This window comes from Mus musculus, chromosome 4 (genome assembly GCF_000001635.26).
Source record: "Mus musculus strain C57BL/6J chromosome 4, GRCm38.p6 C57BL/6J".
Lineage (NCBI taxonomy): Eukaryota > Metazoa > Chordata > Mammalia > Rodentia > Muridae > Mus > Mus musculus.
In genome coordinates this window covers 34,968,149-34,990,661 of record NC_000070.6, presented here as the reverse complement: position 1 = coordinate 34,990,661, position 22,513 = coordinate 34,968,149, and the positions used below count along the sequence as shown (strand labels likewise).

General features: G+C 44.4%; 1 protein-coding gene across 6 annotated transcripts in view; it reads left to right on the top strand.

Moving 5' to 3' along the window:
* Mob3b (MOB kinase activator 3B) overlaps positions 1–22,513 on the top strand; it is a 208,451-nt gene that overhangs the window by 166,863 nt on the left and 19,075 nt on the right. For 5 of the 6 annotated variants that reach the window (NM_178061.5, XM_006537753.3, XM_006537754.2 and 2 more), the window contains exon 3: positions 4,544–4,746. In NM_178061.5, coding sequence (NP_835162.1) covers positions 4,544–4,746 — 203 coding nt within the window. Of the gene's footprint in view, positions 1–4,543; positions 4,747–8,717; positions 12,510–22,513 lie in introns of those variants that run through there. The other variant, XM_006537755.4, reaches the window with a different exon arrangement.

Sequence of the window (22,513 nt, the reverse complement as noted above, 5' to 3'; positions counted from 1 at the left end):
GATAATGATTAAGGAAGAGGAGTTTCACAATCCTCCTTCCTACCTACAGGCTGGATAAGTGGTCTTTACAGAGTTATCCTCCCTTCTTTCAGAAGCGGTGAGCAGCATCCAATGTCGAGACTATTCCAAGACTGTCAGAAACTCTCATCTCCGCTGTGAGCTTTCCCTCTTGCCCAGCCAGGAGGTGCTGGGTTCCCGTATTACTGAAATGAAACTACTGTCCTTTCTCCATCAATATCGATTGATAATATATTCTCTCATCCAGTGGTCCCAGGCAATTTTTTAAAAGTAGAACTAAAGTGTGAAAGGTTGCCCCTGCTCGTAGAACTTATCCCAATGCAAGGCATACACATCAAAAGCTTATGGAAGGGGCAGGTGAGATGGCTCAGTAGTTAAGAGCACTGACTATTCTTCCAGAGGTCCCGAGTTCAATTCCTAGAAACCACATGGTGACTCACAACCATCAGTAATGGGATCTGATGCCCTCTTCTGGTGTGTCTGAAGATAGCTACAGTGTGTACTCATATAAATAAAATAAGTAAATCTTAAAAAAATAAAAAGCTTATGGAAAATCTGCAAGGTAGACTGTAATGTGGTGCTTAGTTGAGAAGCCATCACTCTCAGTTCTTCCAGCTTCCAAATGGATATGTTGACAGCATGATGTCCTTCCTGAAAATAGACATGCAGGAAGAATTCTGTCTCAAGTCCGTTACAGAATATGAACAGCCAGCTATACAGAAAGAGTTCACAAACCGTTCTTACTGTCCAGAAGACAGCAGTGAAAATCTTCATATGCGTATGTGTTTAATCTCGCCAGCCATGTCTGTAACTGAAGCTAGTATTAATACATCCTTGTGTATCTAGATGCGGTAGGTGAAGTTTAAAGCAGCTAGGCACTTGTGTACTTCCAGCTGCCAAGACTGGAAATGACACTTGAAGGATCAGGTAACCAACTATAGACTTTTTGCCGTGTATATTCTAAGATTGTCACCACGCTTCAACATACTGTAAGCCTGTGAAGATGGCTTTTAGCAAAGATAATTGATCTCACAACCTTCTCTTTTCAGCTAAGAATCCCCCAGAATCAGTGATTTTAGACTATATATAGGGGAATCCTAAAATAAAGAGATCAAGCATAAGACACACAAGGAGCAGCTTGACTCTGGTCCTAACGGGAGCAGTGGTGCCCTGCAGACCACAAGGACTGTTCTCTGTCAACCCCAGCCACACTCTGTCGCCTTCTGTGGAGGCTGACATTGTTGCTAAGCATCGTCCATTTGATAATCTGGTAGCTTTCATTCTTCCTGCTGCTGAAATGAAAAAAAAATGTATTATTTACATATATATATATACATATATATTTACACATATTTACATAAATATATGTAAATATATGTTACGTAATATATACATATATGTGATGTAGATTCTCTCTCTCTCTCTCTCTCTCTCTCTCTCTCAAGCAGACATTTTTCTAGGTCTTTCTGAAAGTGACATAAGAGAAGTGAAGAGTTTTGTCATAGTATCAGCGCCCTGTCACTATGTAGCATCCAGTAACAGAGGAGATTATAGGCTCTGAAACCAAATATCTATGTCTTTCTTAGGTATGTGGCTTGGAGTAGATACTGGGTGAAGATCCTGATAAATGATAAATGATAAATGATAAATGATTTTAAAAGCTAAGACAATGATGATGATGATGATGCTCACGGTATCACTGGGATTAAATGGTATCATAGATGTGCATATCTATCAAGTCCCACTCAGACTTTCCTTCCCTTCGGCTGTTTAGTGAATACTTAAGGTATACAAGATGCAAACTTTCAGAGTCATATGAGCCCTTGACAGCTGAGACCATTTCTTCCTTTTCATTTCCACTGCTGAGGAACGCTTATTTAAAACCTGTGCACTAACCTGACCATCTAAAAGACAGAAGAAAGAGCAATGGGCCAGCATAATGCCCAAGCTACCCAATGGCTCTAAAACCATTATAATCAAATTTGGCTTTCCCAAATCTCTACGATTTTTGTATTCTCAGTCATCTTAGCTTGAACTGTTTATCTATTCTGCTTTAAAAAAAAAATAAGTTACATGAAAGAAAAGAAATGGTGGAAGTCTGGCCTGACATTCCATCCAAAACCAAGAGAGTCTGAGACTGGGATCCTACCTGCTGGACTCAGGTTAGCATCCTTGTGGGTTGTCTAGGACCAGACTCTACTTCTGAACTTAGCATGTGGGGCGTGGGGACTGAGTTGTATGGGCAAGAAGAATGTCACACTCAGAATCCACCTTATCCTCTGACAGCTGATGTGGACCTTCCTCCAGACTAGATCCAGAGGAATGAAAGGGTGAAGACACTGGAGAGAGTCACAGATAAGACAGAACTTGTTGCTGTAGGGTAGACTGCCCTACCTCAGCATTGCAGGGCCTCCGCGCCCTGGGTGCACCAAGCTTTGGAATCAGACAAAGGAGGTCCAGATCCCTCTCCTGCTTGTCCACTAGGTCATGTTGGGAAGCTATTTGTGTTTGTTTATTCATCTTTGAAATAAAAACGACAACATAAGGCCTGTTGTACAGTCTGCTAGTCCACTTAAGAGTGTGTGGCATTGCCTCTAAACACAGTAAGGACTCCACTCTCATGCTTCACCCCAAGGCCATAGCCTTCAGGCCTGGGCAGGAAAAGTGCTTTTCTTCACGTTGGCAGCTAAGTATTGGGCACATGACCTGTTTCTCCAGAAACAGCACATCTGATGCTGTGGATTTATTATTATTGTTGTTGTTGTTGTTGTTGTTTTGTATTATCTTCCTGCCTTTCTCTCTATCGCCCTTCATTTGCTTGTTTGTGACCCGGTACTATTAAAGAGTAACTTTCAAATACTTCATTACGCTGAGCAGTTGAGTGGTTTCTCTAACCCAGGCCCAAAGGCTGGTCAAACTGCAAAGGTACCTGTACTTTGAATTTTAGATTTTTGGCTGATTTATTTGAAATCCCAGCTCTGCTGTGTAAAACTGTAGCCTATGATTCAGACCTCTGTATTACTCATCTGTGATATGGGAATAATAAAACTACACTTCACAGCCAACCTCCTGTGGTTCACTTCACTTATCTTAGAGGGAGTCTAGTCACATATGTAGGACACTCACGCTGTTTGGAAGATTGTAAATCCTCTTTCAACATTTATGGGTGCTCCGATGGCCCCTTTTCACCGGGGAAAGTCCAAAACTCCGATGGCCGCCCCCCCCCTGTCTTTTCACGAGTTTACATCCTGCCTAGATCCCAGAGTCCATTGCCCCGCTGTTCAGCCACTATGCTGCGCCCACATTCTCCCTGGGTCTGTTGGGTGTGTTGACTTTAACTTTTGGGAAAAGCCTGTCCGTGCAGGAGCCTGAAGAGGCAGATCCCGTCACAGCCAACCACCAGGCACAGTTCAGATCTCCTGTTCTGACCTGGAGAGGAGAGGGTACTAGGAGGTCCCCATACCAAAACAGCTCACAGCAGATAGCTGCCCTAGGTCCCCGTGCAGGTACGAACAGCAAAACCCCGGGTTTCTGAGGAACTGGGGCACCCCCACAACACCACTCTACAGTGAGCCGGAAGTAGGTGGTGGTTATGTCTTTTCTGGACAAGCAAATGTTCCTTTTAACCATGGCTGGATACTGCTGGCTTTTCTGTGCAGAGAGATAGGGCCAGCCACACTTATGAGCTAACGCTATGTTCTCGACACTATAGGAAGATCTTATACATTGTGATACATACCCTCTCCACCCTGCAAGGAAAGCCTTGCTCTGACCCCTACCTGACAGCTGAGAGACCAAAGTTTAAATAACTGGCCCTGGTCATAGAGCGGGGGAAGGGGCAGAACAGGAATTCAAACAAAGACTGTTTAATTTTGAAATCCATTACAACTGACTTCCGATGAAAGGCAGGGTAAATAGCAAGAGTATTAAGTAGCTTTTCAGAGGAAGAGGGGAAGTGGATTTGCTGTTTCAAGCCAGCTGGAAACTGTGGCCACCAGAGGGGAGATCTGAGTGACTCTTCCAGACACCTGCCCTCTCTCTGTCATGAAAACATAGCCCTCGACACGTACCTGCCTCAAAGAGATGGAACGAAATGAGTGGTGTGCGTGAGTCCGAGTTTGCCCACCTTGGGGGCAGCACCTTGAGAAAAGCTCTCAGTCAAACTTTGCAAAAGGGGAAGCTTTGTGGACTGAGTCTAATGTAGAGAGATGTTTTGTCTTAGCAGCAGGAATTTTTCCAAAACCTCAAAATAATTGTTAAACTTTTAAAAAGGTTTCCACAAAACTCCAGATTTCTGAGGGTACCTTGAGAAATCCTAAGTTCTGATCACCCTGAGCCTGTGTGCCCCTCTGGCCACTGCTGTCTGGGGTCTAGCCACTGCCCACTTGGGCCTGGATCTGTCCTGTGCGATAAGGAGTTCTAGTCGCACCACAGCATTCTCCTGCCACCGTGTTCCGTATTCCAGAGGTAAGAGGCAAAGCTCCTTCTTAGTGGTCTCACGCCTATTTTGGCTTTTTTCCTCTAGGCGTCCCCTTCCCAAAGAACTTCCTCCAGATCTGCAAGAAGATCCTGTGCCGCCTCTTTCGGGTCTTCGTCCATGTCTACATTCATCACTTTGACCGTGTCATTGTGATGGGCGCAGAGGCTCACGTCAACACCTGCTACAAACACTTCTATTACTTCGTCACAGAGATGAACCTCATAGACCGCAAGGAGCTGGAGCCCTTGGTAAGTGACTCTGCGGTGTGTCGCCATGCAGTGAGAGCTACAGCTGTTAGCTGGGGGAAGGAGGGAGCTGCAGAAATGGATGGGGTTCAGCGGTCAGCAAAGGTCCACTGCAGCCAGATAAGTGTCTTAAGGTGCGCTCCAGGAGGTGACATAATATGGTGACACTATTCCGATATAATGGTTTGGGCCAGGGAAGCTAACTTTAATGCTCAACTCTAAATCGTTTTTAAAATGTCTTAGAAGCACTTCTTTGATCTATCACTATTAGTCGGTGATGGTCAGAAACATTTATTTCCTTAGTAAATGAGCATTTTACACCCACTGTATGTGGGCTACTGGGCACACAAAGCTAAATTAAATGTCTTATGACACAGAGGAAAGTAAGCCCCAAGGAAGAGTTTCGTGTCGTGGGACTTTACTCTTTATAGTTGAATCCCCTGGGGTGAAGCTGTCATGGGTATATCAGAGTCTGGAATATTTAAGATTAAGGTCTAGCTTTATTAAATGGATAAGTAGAGTCTGGTTTTACTTTATTATTTTTTAAAGGGATTAATTCATTTTTACTTTAGGAGTGTGTGTGTTCTGCCTGCAAGTATATTTCTATGCCTTGGGCATACAGTGCCTATTGAGGCCAGAAGAGCCCAGGAACTGGACTTACAGATGGTTGTGAGCCGCCATGTTGGTGCTGGGAATGAAACCTGAGTCCTCTGGAAGAACAATAGGTGCTCTTAACCACTGTGCTATCCCTCCATCCCCTGCGTTTATTTTCATTATAAGTCCCTTTTACTGTTGGCTTTAGTATGTGCTTGGGAAATCAAGGACCCTCTGAACCTCCAGTTCACGATAGTGAGGTTGCTTGCCTCGCAGTCACATCCAGGGACACTAATGGTGCCTTTCTACCCAGGACAATAAATGCTCTGCTTTTTTCCCTTGAAAGAGTTAATAGTTTTGCTAAAGATAGTTGGCAAAGTAAGTTTCATCCAAGTGTTCTTGAGTAGTGACCAAAATACAGAGTCAGGATGTCTGCTCGACTCTTTACCCTTCTTTCTTTGACGGTGCATTTGAAATCGTGTTTTATCATTTGGGTATGCGACGTCTACAGCTCACATGAACTACCACAGAAAAGGCACTGTCATAGTTACATCCCCACGATAAGAGCTAGGTGGGGAAGTAACAGATCAGGAAGAAACTAGGAGGAGCTGAGAAGCAGGCACAGGGTAGACTCACTCACTCGGAGAAATCCAGCTGGCTTGAGGCACACAGGCTATTTTAGCTGTTACCTTGCCTTGTGGTCTTTGGTTGAACAGGTGGTTGGCTGAGGGCTCTGGATTGGCTAGGTCATAGTGGCTGTGTGTGAACAACTCGTAAGTAAACAGCTTGCCCCACCTCAGGTATCAACTAGCTGGTGGTGGGTGGGTCAGGAGGGGTGGCGTTTCCCTCCCAGGGTCAGCAAGTTCTCAAGTATTAAGGAAACAAAATGAATATTTGTGTGTGTGTGTGACATTAGTTGTATATATGCTGTATCTATTGAAAAAGATGTTGGTGAACTGATATCACCTTTAGGAGTTTAGTTCATGGTCTACAATTACACCGTAGAATACACACCAGTTTACTTTGCATACAGTTGCCATGTCTCTCACATTGCTGGTTAAAGAATAGGTGGTCAGGGCTGGAGAGATGGCTCAGCGGTTAAGAGCACCGACTGCTCTTCCAGAGGTCCTGAGTTCAATTCCCAGCAACCACATGGTGGCCCACAACCATCTGTAATGAGATCTGCTGACTTCTTCTGGTGTGTCTAAAGACAGCAACAGTGTACTCATATAAATAATAAATTAAAAAAATAAAAAATAAATAAAAGAATAGGTGGTCTTCTTCATTTTCTTCCACACTGGGTTCCTAGAAAGCTTTTGGGGGCTGTCGCCAAGTTGTCGCTGACCCTCATCGCAGGACTCATGTGGAAAGAGACTGAAAGGCGTCGATGGTGGGTTTGCTAGTTTTCCAGTTCTGTATAAAGTCGGCTGAGTGTAAATAACCAGTGCAAGAGGAAAAGGTTGTACAAACAACTCTGCGGCATTTAAATACTGGAAACAGTTGATAAAGCTAATCTCAGAAAATGTCAAGGACACTGGAAAGAGATGACGGGCAAGAACTGCTGCTAAGCCACGGAGTTCAGTTCCCATCCGGAGACAGGCCCAGGTAGACGGGAACAAGGTCCCCAGGGCCACCAGAAGGATGAGCTCTGCCTGCCACTCACTTTCCATTTTGCTGAGTTAACACATAAGCAAGATGGATAGGGCTGAGTGTCAAGTTCTCCTTTGTGCACAGAGGCAGAAAGGCTATTGTGGGGCAAAGCTGAGGGTGAATCAACAAGGAGAGAAGGCCTTTCTTTGCTATCAAGAGCCTCTCAGTTGTCTTGATAGTGTGTTGAGGAAAGGCCCCAGGAGCTGGAGCATCTGGTAGTGCCAGGAGTCGCTTTGCGGTCCCAACCTCACAACCAGGCCCCAAACAAGCCAGTGTCCTACGATGAGCTTCTCTGGGGCCTGGGAGGAAAACTGTGATTTTTATCCTAACTGGGAATTGTTAACTGTAGAATTGTTAACGGTATTAGGTTTCCCCCCCCTCAAAGTTTGTATTTCTTCAACTTAAACTTGTTTTTGTCCCACATTTACATTCTGTTAACTTTAGTGACAGGAAAATTAATTGTCGTAAGTAGTGGTAGTAAGTATAAAATTATGTGTTTGCTTGTTTATACAAACTCAGGCCTGTAAATCTCAGGATTAGACACAGTGAGTGTTTCTGAACTTAATGATTCTACGATGGCCAAGCACGATGGTACATGACTGTTACCACCATACTCCGGGATAACGCTCAGAAGGACTGCTGCTATTCTGGGTCTAACTTATCTACACAGTTCCAGGCCAGTCAGGGCTCCAGAGAGAGACCCTGTCTCAAAAACAGCAACAACAGGGGCTGGAGAGATGGCTCGGGGGCTCAGAGCCCCAAAACCTCACCAGGGTAGGAGACTCAGTATCACCACAGGCAGCATAAGACTCAACTCCAAGACTCAAACCCCAAACTTTCACTTAACGTGTTGTCGCCTTGAACAAGACACTTGGTTTTCCAAGTCATTGGTTTCCTTACTCACGGAGTATGGAATCATAAAAATTGAATAGATTAGGCACACATTAAGTGCTTAAGAAATGTTAGCTATTAACTCAGAAAATTAATTTACAGTAGTTAGCACTCAATAAACAACCCTACTTTTCCCTTCCCTGGCTTGCAGGGCCTTTCATGCATCCTAGTGATTCCTTAGGTCACCTCAGAGCAAACGTAGTTGATTGATTTGTATCTGTCTCTCCTGGTGTTGTCAGTTCTATGAGGGCCACGTAGTAAATAAGATGTATGCCTGAATTGTCCCTGTGCTTGGTACATGATAAACACTTCAATTTTTTTTTTTAATTTTGGAAGAATAGTTTAAGTATGATATACCTGTGTTCAAAAAGTTTCCATATAGTCATTCCTCCTTGGTACCATCCTAATTTCAGAATTGCAATTTAGCCATTCATTCTGACCAATTTATGATAGAGATTAAAAGCAAATTAAGATGCAGAGCAGTGAAGGGATGTGTTTAAACTTTAGACATGACAGTTTAAGATGGGGCCACAACACCTAGCCATTCTCTGTCCCAGATTACAAATTGATTCAGCAAGGAAATGTTGAATGTTGTCGTACTGCCTTGGTGTCCTAGCAAGGCAGACACAGGTAGCCAGCCCTCTCCATCTTAGCTCCCGTGTTCTAGACAAAAGCCTTGGTCTCCAGTGACCCGGGACAACCATCCATCCTGCCAGGCTTCTGTGTAGGAAATCAATTTGGCATTCAGACACTGACTGGGAAGAAGTCACCCTGGCCAGCCCAGTGAAGGCCAGCAGCCTGGCAACCCAGAGAAACATGTCATTCTGCTCACTCTTCAGCAGGGACAAGGAGGCTAGCAGGATGACAAGACAACCCATCTTTCATGTGAGTGCAACTGCTGAAGAGGACCAAATTCAAGCAAGTTCACACTTGGAGGAAAGGATGCCCAAACGATTGCTGGTAACTAGAAAATGGACTGGACCCTGATTGAATAAGGAGATTGCTGTGGGCCCTGGCTGCCTGGGAGTCAGCTGACAGAATGGATCTAATCAGAATTTTCGTTGGCAAGCACAAACAGCAAGTGCTGTGTTTTGAGAGCCTTTCACTAAAAACAAAAGCAAAGGCAGAGGGGGCTGTTGGTGCAGCCCGAGCTGTGAGTGAACAGCTGATGGGGCTACTGTAAGAGACTGGAGCAGGACTAGAAGGAACTAGTCCATTCTATTGTGCCCGCTGACCCCTGAATGACCTGGCTCAAGGCCTCTCACCAGGACTCATTTCCTATCTCTAACTGTAAAGAGCATCCTGTGGGGGTGCAGGCTCTAGTAGCAGAGGTTACGCCAGGTGCTGGAGTCAAGAGATCTTCTAAGACAGGAGGGTTGTCCACACACCGTCTGCATCATAATCTCCTCAGGGTGGTATTTTGAAACACCCATATATGAGCCTGATCCTGGCTGCATGGATCATAGTTGTTGAAATTAGAATTTAATTCCAATCTGTCTCATTTCTGACTCCATTGTATAGAGAAGTCAGCTGAAGAGTCTTGCTAAAGCACAAATACTGACTCTGTGGGTCTGACAGGATGGAACAGGAGAATGCCCACGTGGAGTTTGCGGGACAGCTTGGTACAAGTTGGTTTTCTCATTCTACCATCTGAGGTAGATCAAACTCAAGATGTCAGCTTTGAGGCAGGCACCTTTACCTGCTGAGCCATCTCGCTGGCCCCGCTACCAGGCTCTTCACCATCTCTCATTACTGTGTCAGTCCATCCTTTAGGCAGGTGCCAACTTCCCAACGATTGTTCATAGTTTTCAGCACTGAAACTGCCCACATTAACATGGGAGCTTTGAAAGACAATGTGAGGACCAAGGCTGTAGAAAGCCTGACCATAAATCATCTGGGCCCAAGCATGGACTGACCTTGTATTCCCCTAGGAGGTGGCCAGCCCGGGCCTGCCCTTCCCCTGGGAGAAGCTTTGGTGAGTCCAGTAGGCAAAGCTGGCCTGCAACACAAGATCAGGTCAGCCCTGTGAAAGGAAGCAGGGCTTTCTGCATGAGCCAAGCTGCTCCCTGAATAGCTGGCAATGAAGAGCCATTGTGGGGCTTTTGAAAGGATCTTTTCTTCCTGAGCATCATCTGGATAGAAGCCTCCAGACGGCCGCTTGTCAGGCGGGTTCCATGACTCTCAGCCAAGTGGCTCGACCTTGAACCATACCCACTGGAGAAGAAAGAGCTGCAGCCTGCAACGTGGCCAGTGTAGTGACATTTCCACTCTCGTATTACCACATTACCTATCTGACCCTACACAAGGCTTTTAATTCCTCTGAGTCTCAGTTTCCCTATTTTCAAAGGATATCAACTCTACAGTGGCTGGTGATGGACTGAGATTCTGATCTTTGGCACTGTAAATCACCAAGCTTGTCATATTTTGTTCAAGATGACTTCCCACCTTTGTTTAGAGAGGTCTTCCTGCCGGGAGGCTCATCGTAGCAGCTGAGAGATATACGTGGCCCAGAGAAAAGCAGAGTCTGCAATCATGAGATTCATGAGACTTACTTTGCTAACTCAGATGATACTCATGTGTATGTGTACGAGAGAGAGAGAGAGAGAGAGAGAGAGAGAGAGAGAGAGAAAGGTGACATCAGCTGGTTCCCGTTCACGCTACCCAAATGCCAAGAGGTGAGCCAGAGTGCCTGCTAGAGATCATTTGAAGACCTTTGGCAGACTTGTTCAAGTGTGTCTTTGAAAAATAGCAAAGAATTATTGTCGACTAATTGCACTCTGCAGAGTCAGCCGCACATCTTTGCTGGACCTATTTATTTTTCCCTATGGAGATGCCCAGGGAGCTTTGGGTTCTGGTCTAACAGTAGATAGTTTCTTTTGAGAGGCAGAGGATGTCACATTGTTTGGTTTTTAATAGAGTCAAGGGTGAGATGTGGTCTGATTTATTTTACACCTTAAATCATTTTGCTAGAGTTAAAATGATGCAAACTGAAGAACTGTGAGCATATAATATTCTATAATAAAAACAAGATTCAAAACTGCACTCCAGAATCGCGAATAATCATATGTTCATAAAGGGAAAAGGAACTACAACAAAAAGTATCAGCACCAATTCTCTCATTGTCCTTGGTTTGAAAGACTTGGGCTGTTTTGAGGGAGATTTTCGGTTTTGGTTTTGAGACGGGGTCTTGCTATATAACCTAGGCGAGCCTCAAACTCGGGGTCTTCCTGCCTCAGCCTGTCTTGTACTTAAACTATTGGTGTAGGCCAACAGCTCAATGACAGTGATATTCTCTTAATAGAATTACAGAAAATGCTACTTTTTAAAACATATAACTCCTTGAATTTTCCAGGCTTTCTAGCACAGGCATGACTCATTTGTGTAGTCAGAAGCCTTATGCTGTAAAAGGCCTTACCACCAAAGACTAAAACTTCACACAGCCTCTCTGCCAGGACCAAGAATGGACTTGGCCTTTCTCCTAGTGGCCACTAACATTAATTAAAATGAAATGAAAATAAAAGGTTCGGATTCCTCCATTTGCCCTGAAAAGACCTCTGTTGTTGTTTTCCAACTTCAAGTTTTAGGGGGAACAAAGGGGATTTGTTGAAAACGATTCATCTAAATCATTGGAATGACACCCCAGAAATGTCATTTATCAGATATAAGCCTAAGTGTTTGTACAATAACTACAGAAAAACTTTGCTGAAATTATTCTTTGTTGCTGTTAATTGTAGATCCCTCTTTCCTAAGCTATTACTAAAACAAAACCAGAAGTGAGTAAGGATGACATCTCTACCCTGGTGTCAGTCAGATCCATGTTTTATCATTTTCTTTTCCTTCTGCAGGGGCCATGTCCAGCCTGATTCACAGTACCCCATATCTCTGATTAGCCCATCCTTTGTATAGACTGATGGTAACTTCTAATCACAGCAAATTCTCAGTATTTAACCCATTGGCTTAAAATATGAGTCTTTTTAAACATTAATCCTGTCCTATATATTTTAGTTTTGACTTGTGATTTCGTCTATTTATCAACTACCAGTAGTCTTCTAGTTCCATTGGTCTACCCACTCCATGACAGCAGTCTGTGGGTTCCTGGAATCCTATGCCCTATGACCATTGTTCTCTGGATGGCAATGGTTTATCAACTACTACTGGTCTGAGCTAAGAAAGAGTACCTTCTATGCCACCCAGTAAACATTTATCAGTTAATATGTATTGAAAACCAAAGATTCCTATCCTCTAAGGAAGTACCTAAGTTCCACTTGGCCTCTGTCCTAGCTGGCTACTAACATTAAAGAGAAAAATGAAGGGTTCCTCTCTGTTCCATTGTGACTTATTATAATGTCTCCCAAAGTATATTTCCCAGAACCTGCTAGATGTAAGGGGTGCCAAATGTTATTATGTGAAAAGGAGGCTCCACAGTGAGCTGTAGGAAACTGTTTTCCAAGCTGGACAGCTTCCTTTACCATACTAGCATGCATGATGCTCTGTACAGAGCAATTTGTGGGTATAAAGCTCCATGGAGACCGTTTGGGGGAACACTAACTCCACTGTCTTTATGTGATCTAACAGCTATTGCATGTTGGTTAGTAAGCTTTTTAAACAAACAGCTGCATGTCAGATACCAAGCCCAGCACAGGATAATAATCAAACAAGATATATATTTACTCTTTAGGAAAATCACAAGAGTTGCCTGGCTGACCTCTTGATGTTTTTCAGTTAAGAGTCTCACTTTGTAGTTCAGGCTGCCCTGGAACTCATGATTGCCTCTGCCTCTGCCTCTGCCTCTGCCTCTGCCTCTGCCTCTGCCTCTGCCTCTGCCTCTGCCTCTGCCTCTGCCTCTGCCTCTGCCTCTGCCTCTGCCTCTGCCTCTGCCTCAAGTACTAGGATTATTATGCATCCAGTTTGCTCTGGCTGCCTTTCTGTTTCTATGATTAAAAAAAATAACACTCTGGCCTAAAGCAACTTAGGAAGAAAGGGGTTTATTGCAGTTTATGCTTCCTAGGAACCATCTATCACTGAGGGAAGCTGGGGCAAGAACTCAAAGCAGGAACCTGAAAGCAAGAACTGAAGCAGAGACCATGCAGGAATGAAACTGGCAACTTACATGCAATGCAACTTACTTGCTCACTCCCCTGACTCAAATTTAGCAAGCTTTCTGATACATGCCAGGTCCACCTGCCTAGGGGTGGTGGTAGGGGTGGTGCTGCCCACGGTGTGCTGGGCCCTCCTACATCAATTATTAATCAAGGCAATTCTTTACAAACATGGGCAACAGGCCAATCTGACCTGAGCAATGTTTCAATTGAGACTCTCTTCCCAGGTGACTGTGATTGAGTCAAGTTGACTAACCAGGTCATGCTAGAAGCTCATGGTTTTAAAGAGCAGTGTTCTTTAATTTGTGGCTTTCAATGTTGTCTTTCAGTGTTTCTACTACTGCAAAGAGACACCATGACCAAGGCAACTCATAATGAACAACATTTAATTGAGTCTGGCTTATAGATTCTGAGGTTCAGTCAGTCCATTATCACCATGGCAGTGTCCAGGCAGGCATTGCGCTGGAGAAGCTTCGAGTTCTACATCTTGTTCTGAAGGCAAACAGGAGAAAACTGGCTCCAACATTGCTATGTGGAGAACCTTAAAGCCCACCCACACAGTGACACACTTCTGCCAACAAGGCCGAGCCTACTCCAACAAGGTCACAACTCTTAATAGTGCCAATTCCTTGGACTAAGCATATTCAAGCCACCACAGGCAGATGCCATCAAAAGCATAACAGTCACCAGCCATTGGTAACTAAAATTAAAAGAAAAGAATCAAAATAGATTCTTAATTGAAACACCTGCATTGATCTCAAGGACTCAGAGGTCACGTGTGTCTAGTCACTCTTGCCATGAATGTCACAGCAATGAAACCGTCTATCAGGCATCGCTGACTCTGTGCCCCTGTCCTCAAGACTAAGCTCTCCCTATACAATGGCTTTCAGATGTGCCCCAAACTGTCCCTATGCTGCCTCACTGAGCCGTTTCCATTTCGTCCCTTAAGCTCCTGATGCAGTCTATTTGCTTTTGCTAAGCCACTTCTCTCCAAGTTTGTAGATAAATCTCAAAACCACGCGCTCAGCATTCCTCCCTGGGTTTTGCAGCAGAGCCTCCGTGTCAGGGACGCGCTCAAAATATTAGGAGTGCTGTTGGATTCTGGGATATCAAATAGTTATTGCTTTCTTTATTTTTACTGTGGTCTTCGGCATTGGAAATCACCACAGATGTCAGTCGCAGCAGGGATTAACTCATCATCTTCAACATTTATATGAAAATGGAGCAGGCAGTGTGGCTCCATGCCCATACGCAAGCCTGCCAAGTGCTGGCTGCTCCGTGTGATCTGGACTAGCTCAAATTTCCCAGCCAGATAAGACTAGATTCTTTGGCTCAAAAAGCGTCAAGCGAATAGTAACTTGGGACTTGAATGAAGATTGGTTTTACTTATAGAAATACAACTCTGGATCCTCAGCCATCACTCATCTGCCCCACTGTAATAAAACCACAAAGATAAGTCTACAGATCTTCTCTAACATAGGGACTACCTTGGGTCCACTTATGTGATCTGAGGACCTCTTCCCATGGAGTAATATTATACATAACGGTCAAATATACAGTTAGCCACTGCGTAGGACTAGAACATGATACTTGCGTATCCTTGCCCTGCCACGTTAGTATGAATAGATTCCTATTACACTGTGAGTGTTACCTGGAAAAATAAACAAAAAAAACAAATGCATGCAGTTGTATTTTGGATGAAGGAAAAGATATGTAATCACTCCAAAAGGAATTCCTGCGTCCTTTGTGAAGTTACGTCTGGTTCTTCCTGCCAGTGTTCAGTCACCATGCATTGGTCTCGTCACATCTCCCTGGGGGACGCGGGGTGGTGTGGGGGGCAGAGGGGTGAATCTTCCCGTTCATGGCTCTATCCCAGAATTCTCTTCTGCCTCCCAGATGTCCCACCCACCTCTTACTTCATGCCTATACCATAGGCCATCAGATTTATTATTGACAGGCACCACATCCATACAGACGGAAGATATCTTCTCTACAGCCCTTTGAATGGGCCACATGCCCACCTGTGGGTTGCTATACACGCAAGTCCCTCATCCTCCACGTCCTATGGAGTCCTATTCATTCTGCAGGTCTTGGTTTAACTGTCACCTCCCTGGGAACAACTGTTCTTCCCTTTATAGAGCGACCAAGACAAAAGCCACCATGAGTTAGTGTCAGACCTCTGCACCCTTTACCAGACATTGGCAGTGAGTTATTAAATCTGTCTCACACTTTAGCCCATCACTTAAAGGGAGGACTATGGGGTTATAGTTTTAAACTGTCACAGATATTAAAATTCATAAGCTGGGGATGTGTGCCTCTGACCCCTACACTTCATTTCTGCCTCCATTGCTTAGGCAATCCTCTGGCTCAGTGAGAACTCCCATTATGTCACTGTGGAAAGAAGCCACCATCTTACTCCCCATTCAATTTGCAGTAGTTCACTTGGCACCCCAGAAGGCTGCTCTTCCTTCTCAAGTAGGATCGTTCAAGCTTGCATGCTCACCTGTGACACACACGAGGCAACGGATGCTATGAAAATTCACTACTAGTTCATGCCTATCTGTAGAGTTTTAAAACGTTATATGCTGAGCCAAAGAAACCAGACACCAAAAGTCTACACAGTGCGTCTATTTGCATCAAATTCCAGAACACTCTAATACAGAATGTCAGGTCTTGGATCGGTGGTTGGCTGGGGCCACAGCTGGGCCCAGGGGATTGACTGCAAAGACATAACAGACTGTTGAAGTATGATAGAAATGTTTTAATTGTGGCATGGTTACATGTTTACAGGGAGCAAACATCTGTCAAAACTCATCAAACTGTATGTTTAAATAGAAGCATTTTACTGTAGATAAAATGTTCCTGAATCAATTTTATTTTAAGAATATACTTGGTAAGTGCATCCAACATATTTTAAGACTTCGGTCTTCACAAGAACAGTGTTTTGACAGGCCACTGCTCAGAGATTTTGACTTCCTTGCCTCCTGGGTGGTTAGCAAGGCTAACCGAAGAGTGAAAGCTTCTCCCTGAGGGACAATTAGAATCCTAGACTACCTCCTCCTTTTTTTGGTTTGGTTTGGTTTTTTACAATAAAAAATAGTTTAAAAAATAGTGTTAGACAAACGCATACGGAACCCTTTGGCAATGAAGTTTCTAGCGTTGTTCAGCTTCAGGCTTTCGTGTATATGTATATTTCAGAGCTAAAAACAGATACTATAGACAGGTCCTATGGCTGCTAGCTTGAAAGGCCTCTGTGGGCAGTTTCTGAAGGTGCTAAATTCTGGTCAGGACTCTCATCATCTTGGTTCTCTGCCCAGCCCCCAGGCATGCCATAAATGAGAGTTATACCCCCAAGATGAGGGTCCTAAGTTCTCACCCAGCACAACTGCTCCAGGTGTGCAGGCAAGTGAGTTTCCCTGTGCCTCTGGCAGTAATTGTGAGTAACTGTAAACCTCTTTACTGCATATCACCTAGAAATATCTCCGATTTATTAGGTCAGAATCTCTGAGGACTGGCTCAGACAACGTAGTGCTCTCCCAATGACTCTCGTGGAGCCTCAAGAGTGAGCACCAGGGAGACTGAGAATGGTGACTCTCGTACATTTCCTGCATAAGAGCATCTGGGGAGCTTGTAAATAGATGTGTGGGGCCTACTGTTAAAAATGCTGATACAATGGGCCAGAGATGGGGCTCATGATACCTCCTTCCTGAGTGGTTTTTGAGTCAGGATCTCACATAGCCTGTGTAGTTGGCTTTAGACTCCCTTATGTAGCTAAGGGTCATCTTGTGTGTGAGTGCAAGGAGGAGGATGTATACGCATGTGTGTAGGTGCACTTGAATATGGATGCTGAGCATCCTTCTCCATCACTCTGTCGTGTGTGTATGTGTGTGTGTGTGTGTGTGTGTCTATCACTAAACCTGGAGCTTACCAGTTTGTCTAAAGAGGATGGCCAATAAGTCCCCAAGACCTGCCTCCCTTCTGGCATCCTCACTCCCATTCCCAGCCTATACTGTGCTTCTATATCAAGAACTCTACCAACTGAAGCACCTTCCTCAGCACTACCATGAAAGATCTTGAACTTATGATCCTCCTGCCTCCACCTCCAACCTGCTGGGATCACAGGCTTGCCCTACTGTGCCGAAGTTATGTCTCGCTGGGTATTAAACCCAGGGCTTCATGCATGCTCTGCAAGCACTCTACCAACTGAGCTACATCATGAGTCACAATTCTGTATCCCCAGTAGTTCCTATGTCCTTGTAATGTAGGTGATCCCTGTGTCTCACTGTGAGACTTCTAGCAACTATTCCCAAGTTCAGTAGAACTGAGGTCAGCAAGAGAGCGTGAGGATGGCCTCTTCATTTTTAAAAAGAGAATATCTGGTCCCATTTCTCTGGTCTTCAAGCTCGGATTTACCTTCCCTTTCTCTGTCTCTTCTGCCAGATTCAACCTGACACTCAATACATTGTCTAGGCAGTGGGGGTTTCTGTCCATTTCTGCTGAGAGCAGTTATCATTACATTACCCTAATGGCCATCCTCAGGCTTCATACAAGTCTTGGAAGTAACAGAGCACTCAGGGCCAAGCTTGATCCTCAGCATGAACCTTCTTACCCTGTGTGCATGTGAATGATCTTACTTTATCTTCTGGTAAAATAAAAGGAGAGTAGAGAATATCCAAGAGCCAAAAAAATAAATAAATAATTTGGATTGTCATTCTCTAGACTTGTTACAACCATTGTCTTCATTAACTTACAACAGCTGTAGTTACCTACACTGGGCCCACACGAGACAACCCTATTAATAATCAGTCAAGCAAGGGCTCACCAAGCTCTGAACTGTTAACTATTGATAGATTCTGGGAGAGGGGAAAAATCACTGTCTTGTTGTGTACCCACTGCTGGGCCCACCAGGTGCCAATAGATAGTTCCAAACCCATGATCACACAGATGGCAGATGGCCCTGGTTGTTTTCAGTGGGTCACAAACAAAAAGAGTAGACTTGATGGTGTGAGAGAGATTTGGGAGGAGGTAGTAAAAGTGGTTTGACATGTTGTATACATATCTGAAACTATAGAAGTCATTAAAATATTTTTATATGGTGGAGTGTCTTAGTTAATTTTTCTCTTGCTAGATTAACAACACCATGACCAAGGCAACTTATAAGTGAAAGGATTTAGTTTGGCTTACAGTTTCAGAAGATTAGAGTTAGGTGGAACAAAGAATAACTAAGAACTCAGATCTTGGTCCACAACCATGAGGCAAAGAGGGAGACATGGGAAATGAGTCTTTTTAGAACCTCAAAGCCCAGCCCCAGTGACGTGCTTCTTCCAAAGCCACACCTCCTCCAACAAGGCCACACCCACTAATGCTTCCCAAATAGTTCCACCAACTAGGGACCAAGCCCTGAGACATACAAGCCTATAGTTGCCATTCTCACTCACGCTCCCATACAGAACATAGGATGAGCCAAACCATGGTTCTTAGAACAAACTCTGTGACTACACCGCATGAAGCCTGAATCCTCCTCTCCTGTTATTAATTCATGGACTCTATGTAGACTCATGTTAGGAGAAATGGTTCCTGTTGCTACAAAGTCACACAGATCGGGGAAGGAAAGTCTAGATTCCCTCTGGTTCTGGCACCACAGTGACACAGGCTGCCTTTCAGTATACCTGTTTCCAGGGCAGCTCCCACTTGAGTCTTCACTGTGAACACAGAGGCCCATCGTTTCCAAACCAAAGGAAATTGAGACTACTTAGATAGCAGCAACTCTTTAAGGTAGTCATTCTACTTTTAAATCTCAGACTGACTTCCTTTCTAGGAATGACAGTTTGCTTAGGGGGCATCCATTTGCACACTTATTCTAAAGAGAGCCTGCGGTTGGCACAACAAGTTCTCTCCTGTTACAACTTGGCAGTGCACGCCTCACATCTGTACTTACAATGTTAATTTTAGAGTTTTATCTTGAAAGCCTGTAAGTTCTAAGATGACCGTGTGTGCATGCATACGTACTACGTGTGTGCGTGTGCGCGTACATGTGTGATGACTGGGTACACAAGGTTTAGATGAAGCAGCCGTGACAATGACCATTTGATTGAGTTGCCACCTACTGCACATCATGCTGTTACATACTAAAGCTCCATTGTTGGTCTGCAAGTGACTGTATTGCTGTAGACACAGAGGACAAGGGGCATGCTGTTCCTTTGTCACCAGCTTCCCTTAAGAAGCCCAGTGTTGTTGCTGATTGGCGAGTAGAGTTGACCCCATCACCGCCAGGCCCAGGCCATAAGCAGCTGGTGTTGCTGTATATGTTCCAAACAGTCGAGCCTTGGGAGCCCCACGCACCACCCCTTCCCTGAGGAACCCGTGGAAATTACCACACAACTCAAAGCACATGCTGAGGGATGTTATCTTACTCATCTTTGGAAAACATTAGCAAATAGGTTTAGAGAAAGATGTTTGGCCATATCCATGCTCTGCTTTAATTGTACAGCCTCTGGATTGGAGAGGACTTTCACTAAGGTCGGCATGCCTGCCTGTTCCTTTTCAGCCTGGGGTTTCTGTGGTGGTTTTACACCTTCTTTAGTACTGACTCCTTTCCTCCAGGTTGCAACAGCCTCCTTCTGCACAGGCACTGCAGGGGATTCTTAATAGATGCTCACAGATACACATGTTCTCTTCCAATGTCAACAACGTGAGATACGGGAGTTGTAACAAATACTCAGGCATAATTATTTCTGCTTCCTTTGCTGTACAAAAATGCTTGGTGTTTTGCATTACAAGTTTTAGAATTCTTTTTTTGTTTGTTTGTTTTTGGGGTTTTTTTGTTTGTTTGTTTTGTTTGGTTTGATTTGGTTTTTTGAGACAGGGTTTCTCTGTGTAGCCCTGGCTGTTCTGAAACTCACTCTGTAGACCAGGCTGGCCTCGAACTCAGAAATCCACCTGCCTCTGCCTCCCAAGTGCTGGGATTAAAGGCATACGCCACTACTGCCCGGCACTTAGAATTCTTGAAAAGATTTCTAAGACTGAAAACAATTATAAAGGGGATTGAATTGGTAGAACATGGGTGTTTTCTTGAAAATGTGCATATACATAAGCACACATATACATATATCACACACACACACACACACACACACATACATGCTCATCTTTTAGCAATAAAGCTCCAGATCTTTAAAAAGCTCCTTGTCTGGAGATCTTTGTTGCTGTTTTGCTAGTACAATTTTATAAAAATTTTTTTTTAAACCTTACACAATTTTTTTCTAAATTAATACCTATTTTAATTGTTTCACAATAAACTATGCATCCAATAGTGTTTAGCATCTTAACTACTTTCAAGCGTCTAGCTCAGCGTAATTAACTACATTCTCTGTTCACACTCATTGTTATATAGCCATCATACCCTGCTCCACATCTTGTTTTACAATCAGTAGGTTGCTTTGTGTGCTTGTGTGTGTGTGTGTGTGTGTGTGTGTGTATGTATATGTTCATCTGGATGTGTGCACGTGTGTGAGGGTATATGTGTGTGCATGTTGGTGTCCTCCTTGCCTCTTCTGTTTGCTTTTGTAGTTACTTTACACACATGAGTATTTTCCCTTCATGTATACGCACCAGCTGTGTGTCTGGTGCCGTCAGAGGACAGAAAAGGGCATCAAATCACCCAGAGCTGGAGTTATAGATAGTTATGAACCACCATATAGGTGCTGGGAATTGAACCCTGTTCCCCTGGAAGAATAGCCAGTGCTCTCAACACTGAGCCACTTCTCCAGCCCCAGCCTCAGTCCCATCACCGTAGTTTTTGAAACCTGGAGTGCCAGGTTCTCACTGATTCCACTGCACTGGCTGGCCCATGAACTACGCGTATCTATTTCATCCCTTCCAAATCTGAGTTACCAGAGTTCATTGCCGTACCCAGAGTTTTACATGGGCCCTGGGGGGGGGGGGTCGGGTCTGAACTCAGATCTTCACACTTTCACAGGGGGCACTTTACTGACCGAGCCATCTGCCCAGCGGCCTCAAGACTTAGGATAGTGCACCCTTAACAATTCTAGCACTTAGGAGCCAGAGGCAGGAAGGTCAGCCTGACCTACATAGAAAGACCCTGTCTTAAAAAGCAAAAGCAGCCAGTGATTTATAGCTTTATTGCTGTCTGGAGGGGGAGTGTGGGGAGGGGGTATGGGGGGGAGAAGAAATGTGCAGAGGGGGGGAAGAGGAGAAAGGTCTTTTCTTTCTCTCCTGGGCTGAAGCAGTTGCCACAGCCAGCTTTCTCTCTTTTGTGGGGAGTAAAACAGAGTGACCTCAGTAACACGCACTGTCCCCTTACTGCTAACAAGTCTAAGCTTCTAACCTTGTAATATCACAAAATTTAAAAAGAACAAAGCTGCAAGAAAAAAATTGTGTCACACTTTTAAAGCACATTTCCTTCCTGGAAAACTAGCTTCACTTTCAGAGCCCCTTAATGATGAGTCTGACCTTTCCCACACTCGCAGAGCCATGGGCGCCTACATGCGACAAGCATGAGTCTAGGTCATTCCTTTCCTGCTTCCGATGTGCGTTCCTACGGGGATAACTTCACTGGTCTATGCAGCCAAGAGAACTGTTTGGATATCTATTGCCAGGCCAGTTTTGAGAAGACAAGTTGGACATCCACTTATACATGGACTTTAAAACCACAAGGTCTCCCCAGGGATGGTGGTGACATCGTACGCAGTTTGGGCAGTGAACTTCTTCTGGAGTGGTCTGCATGCTGTGATGCTATGGCTTGTGGCCCATGTGGTCTCTGTCTCCACTCCATTCTGCCGTTCAGGTGTTGATGCAGTCAGTCACACACAACACAGAATACCTAGGTGTGGTTGGGTTCTCATGATATTCATGAATACTAAAATCTGAGTTCCAGGGACTGGAGAGATGGCTTAGCAGTTGACAGTCCCTGCTGTTCTTTGAGAAGACTTGCTCAGTTCCGGTACCTACATGGCAACTCACAACTGTCTAACTCCAGTTTCAGCATCTGGCCTCCAAGGACCACACACACACACACACACACACACACACACACGTGCACGCGCGTGCAGAGAGAGAGAGAAAGAGACTGCATTTACATTTACATGAACATAGGCAAAGTACTTTCATATATACAGGAAAAATAAATCTTTAAAAATTTGAATTTCGGGCTGGTGAGATGGCTCAGCGGTTAAGAGCACTGACTGCTCTTCCAAAGGTTCTGAGTTCAAATCCCAGCAACCACATGGTGGCTCACAACCATCCGTAATGAGATCTGATGCCCTCTTCTGGTGTATCTGAAGACAACTACAGTGTACTTACATATAATAAATAAATAAATCTTTTTAAAATTTTTGAATTTCATAAAATAATCACATTGTGAAGTTCTGTATTTTTTTCACTATTTGAAGACGTCGCATTCTTAGATTGTAGCCCATATAAAATCAGGCATAGGGTGGATTTGGGCCACATATTGTATTCTTCTGGTCCCCGATGTAGACAGAAAACAGGTTTCCAAGGCCTGTCCACAATATGTG